A 4,121-nucleotide genomic window follows, 5' to 3' on the forward strand; every position below is an offset into this window, starting at 1 on the left:
CCCGGACGACATCAGCACTACCAGATTTGGACTCAGCGTGCGAGAAAACCCCCGAACACGATATTTCAGTCATCCTGGTCGTTCCGAGATTGACGGTCGGTCGGTCGGCCAAACCGTATCTTATTTTGACAGCCCCCCTGCAAGCGACCGCTGCGCTGCGTCCTGCGGACCCCGCTCTCGCCCGCAATCGACCGGCCCCCGTTACTGACAGATGCCCTGGGCTTACAAGTTGTTCTGTATGAGGGGTCAATTCCCCCATTTTACTGGGGAGGGGGGGAGGGAAATTAGAAGATGGGCGTGAGCATTTACGGTGCCGAGCGGACTTTTGTCTTTTTGTCGAGAAATTAGGGAGGCTCGGCGCCTGCGAGACTCCGGGTAGGCCATCCCGCAATACACCCAAGCAATACAAGCAAGATGTTGCCTACCTATAAGGCGCTATGAGACCGCTGAACTTGGCAATTCTTTGAAATCTGACTGTATCACCGGAAAACCTTCCCTTGTTAGGAAAGTGACCTACCCATCGCAGATCCGAGAGCCGTGGCACATTACAGCCAATCCACGGCATGGCGCGTACCAAGACTTGTTTCAAAAATAAGATTATTTACTTATGTTAGTGAAATAGTGTAAGTTATTTCATTTACCCTTTTCCAGTCCCGGAACTGCAGTTAGGCACTTCGTTTGCCCTCCTGATGGTATCTGTACCTGATTTAGCTCTTATTTCAACAACTGCCATTAACTACTTTACTCATTTTATTTACTAAAATAGATAAATTAGGTTCAGACAAACGAGCTTCGGACAATCGGAGCCGTCTCCCCTTATCAACCCAATGAACACTTGAGGCTTGAGAAAAAGCCGCCTTTTCTCAAACTTACAGATTATAGAGGTTGGTTTGAATTTAACCATTCTCTCAACCTACAGCTGTTTATACGTGTATTCATAATAGACAAAGGTAATCTTAAATAAAGTTCTTTTTCTTACATTGCACTAACTTTATTTCTTGATTTTCTTTAATCTCACATAAACATATTAATTTTCACTATTAGTCTGGAGATTGTTGATTGTTTACCACAAAAAAAGGAAAAAGAAAAGAAAAGGGAATTACGTACCTCATTTCTACTTAAAATTTTGAATCAATCTATGGTGCTAAAAGCTTGTCAGCATATCACATTTTTCAATGAACTTATGCCACTAGTGCCAAATTTAAAAATTATATAATAGAATAAAAGTTGGTCCTATATAGAAATTTCAAGATTAAAATGATAAGTGCAAAGAATCACAGGTTGTGCCTTAAACTTTGGCAGAGTTGATTAGTATCTTTTTAAAATATCTATAGGTACTTGGTTCTTTGAACAACCTATGTTAGATAAGATTATTTTATTCTAATAACACATGCATGTTGGCAGGATGTGACTGGCGACTGCCTTGTTTCTTCCCAAAAAAGAAGACTATCTGGGAAACAAATCTGAAGAGTTATAGGAATCTGAATTTAAGTTGCTACGAGAAAATTGAGGAGTAATAAAAAATCCATGGTACAGTACACATATTCCTCCTCTTTGACAAACAGATTTAGTAAAAAATAGATCATATACTAAAGATAGATTACATCGCTAATATAACTGATAAAATTTTTACCCTGTAAATCCGTTATTGCACTAAGAATAATCAGGTATTGAGGATTATTTATTAACGCATGCATGTAAAGAAAACAGTTGGAATACTCATGTTTTAGTCTCCGTCACAAAGAAAGCTGATGTTTTAGAAGGTATCAACAACAGGTTGAAAGAAACGTAGGAAGTGTCAATGGCATTGACGTGCACTCAACATGGAAAAAACATAATGTGCTCTTCTGAATAACAGATACCTAGACGGCCATGGAATATTCAAACTATGTATTCCACATGATATGAATTTAGCCCAAAGTTCAGTTGAAGTCTGAATTAGCCTTGGAAACAATGGTAGTCTTTGTTGGAGTAACCCATCACCGAAAGTAGCCTGTAAAATAAAAAAAGGGGAGAACTTTTAGTACCTAATTTCAAAAAGACGAGACAAAATTTTGACAGACATAATTTTTCTTTTCTTTTTACAGATAGATTATCAATTAAGGTGTGGAAAGAAATGAAAAGAATGTGACTAACCCTCCTGTTAATTGAGTAAAAGCTGTAGGTCCACAAACAAAAACAAAAGTTTTGGGGTCATCCTGTGGATTTCTTGAAGGCAATTGAGATCGTAATAACTCCCCATCCATCCGTCCTCTTAAACCGGTCCAAGATTCATCAGCCTCAGATAATACATGGGAAACAGTAAATCTGTTTAGATAGAAATTGTTTCTCATTAGTTTTGATGAAAGTTAAAATAATTTAGAGAACTGATTCTGCACCTACCGAGAATCTTTCTGTGCCAGTCTATCAAGTTCATCTCTCCATAATATGTCTTTCTCAGTCCGATTGAAGAATGTGAGACTGATCTTTGTGCTTGATTATTGAGAAAAATGGAATAAAAATGAGGCAAGACGTAAAAAAGGTTTTAAAATTTATAATTAACCTATCAAAGTACTTACCATTTCCCTATAATGATCCTTCGAGCCCAATTAATTACACCAACCATAGGGGTGAAGCCAGTCCCAGCTGCAAATAAATATAACTCTTTTCTGTTGGTAAAACAACTTGTTTGAAAACTGCCTTCTGAAGAACTGACTTCTATAATGTCATCAATAGATCTTGTTGCCAGCCAAGAACTTAATAAACCATCTTTATACTCTTTGATCATCAAATAAAGGTGTGCTTGGTCCTCCTCAGTGGGCAAATCTACCATGCTTTTGCATATAGGTGTGTAACATCGTTCAACTTCCTGACCTGTGGATCATTAAGAAAATAGAAAATAGATAAAACCTCTAACTTTTCCACAGCTTTGAAATCAAACGCAAAGGATTAAAAATAAATACATGGTTATGGCTTACCTTCAAAGGTATTGTGTACCCTAACATGATGGCCAACAGGAGTCGTAGAGAAAGATTGTTCCAAGTATGACAGAGCTAATATTTTGGTATTATAATTTACTGAAAAAATATCACTAACTTTCATTTTTGAATAATTTGAATAAGACACAGGCTCTCCCATTTCCTGGTCTGATTTTTGAATGGGAAGTCCTAGGGTTTTCCAGTGACCTGGTTTAACCTTTTTCAATTGGAGTTCCACCTGAAAGAAGAGTTAATTAATATACAACTTGTTCAGCATAAAGAATATCTCAAATTTGTCTACAAAGAAAAACTAATAAAATAAATACTCAATTTATCAATGGAAACTTACCTTACTAGAGTTTGGGATTTGTATTAGTCTTGGTGGCCAAACAATAGTATTTTCTAGTAAAAAGTGGAGTGACTGTGACGCATCTTTTTCACTAACTACTATGGTCAAATTCTGGTTATCATCACCTAAGGTAACTTTTATACTTGGCTCTTGTGTCTGACAGTATAAAACAACAGATCCTCTCTCCTCTTGTTCATACCAGTCATATCGAAGCTTTTCTAGATGGGTAAATAGATAAAATCAAAGACCAGACAACTAGTAAAGTGTACTAATAAAAAAAAAATCACAAGGAAAAAAAATATTAGAAACAACAATTTAATGGTCATACTTTGAGGAGGCTGGAGTGGTGTATTTCGATTTGCATTATGTTTCTCCTTTTCTTCTTTGGTGGCCAAAAATGCACCAAGTCCAACTTCTGATGAAGAAGGGGAGCTTCCGTCAGTTGCAGGAATGGAATCAGTAGTCCTTGGTCGGTAGCGACCAACCAGACATTTCTTGAGGATAGAATCATAATTCACCCAAGCATGAACCTACAAACAGAAGGAGCTGTAAATTTGGCAATTCAAAAAGTTTCAATATTGAAATATGAGAAAAGTACCTGAGAGAAAAGTTTAGTAGCATCTGTCCCAATGCCTCTCTCTAGTTCTTCAACACCACCCGGATGGAAATTCATGTAAGGTGTTACATTGTATACATTGCCTAAAACAGAAAAGTTCACGTTATTTTTTATACCAGTCAAGACAAAACTTTACGCTACAGAATAAGTGGGTAATACAAATACTCATTGCATTTTATACCATTGACCATTCCGTTCA

General features: G+C 37.1%; 1 protein-coding gene across 2 annotated transcripts in view; it reads right to left on the reverse strand.

Moving 5' to 3' along the window:
* Positions 1 to 969: 969 nt before the first annotated feature.
* LOC113205784 (cytochrome b5 reductase 4) overlaps positions 970 to 4,121 on the reverse strand; it is a 22,141-nt gene continuing 18,989 nt past the window's right edge. For both annotated transcript variants that reach the window (XM_052270368.1, XM_052270367.1), the window contains 8 exons: positions 3,905 to 4,005; positions 3,635 to 3,836; positions 3,307 to 3,524; positions 2,958 to 3,195; positions 2,559 to 2,853; positions 2,383 to 2,472; positions 2,137 to 2,307; positions 970 to 1,993 (listed from right to left, as the gene is read on the reverse strand). In XM_052270368.1, coding sequence (XP_052126328.1) covers positions 1,939 to 1,993; positions 2,137 to 2,307; positions 2,383 to 2,472; positions 2,559 to 2,853; positions 2,958 to 3,195; positions 3,307 to 3,524; positions 3,635 to 3,836; positions 3,905 to 4,005 — 1,370 coding nt within the window. In that variant the 3' untranslated portion in view covers positions 970 to 1,938. The remainder of the gene's footprint in view (positions 1,994 to 2,136; positions 2,308 to 2,382; positions 2,473 to 2,558; positions 2,854 to 2,957; positions 3,196 to 3,306; positions 3,525 to 3,634; positions 3,837 to 3,904; positions 4,006 to 4,121) is intronic.

This window comes from Frankliniella occidentalis, unplaced genomic scaffold (assembly GCF_000697945.3).
Source record: "Frankliniella occidentalis isolate FOCC.00 unplaced genomic scaffold, Focc_3.1 Scaffold120, whole genome shotgun sequence".
Classification (NCBI taxonomy): domain Eukaryota; kingdom Metazoa; phylum Arthropoda; class Insecta; order Thysanoptera; family Thripidae; genus Frankliniella; species Frankliniella occidentalis.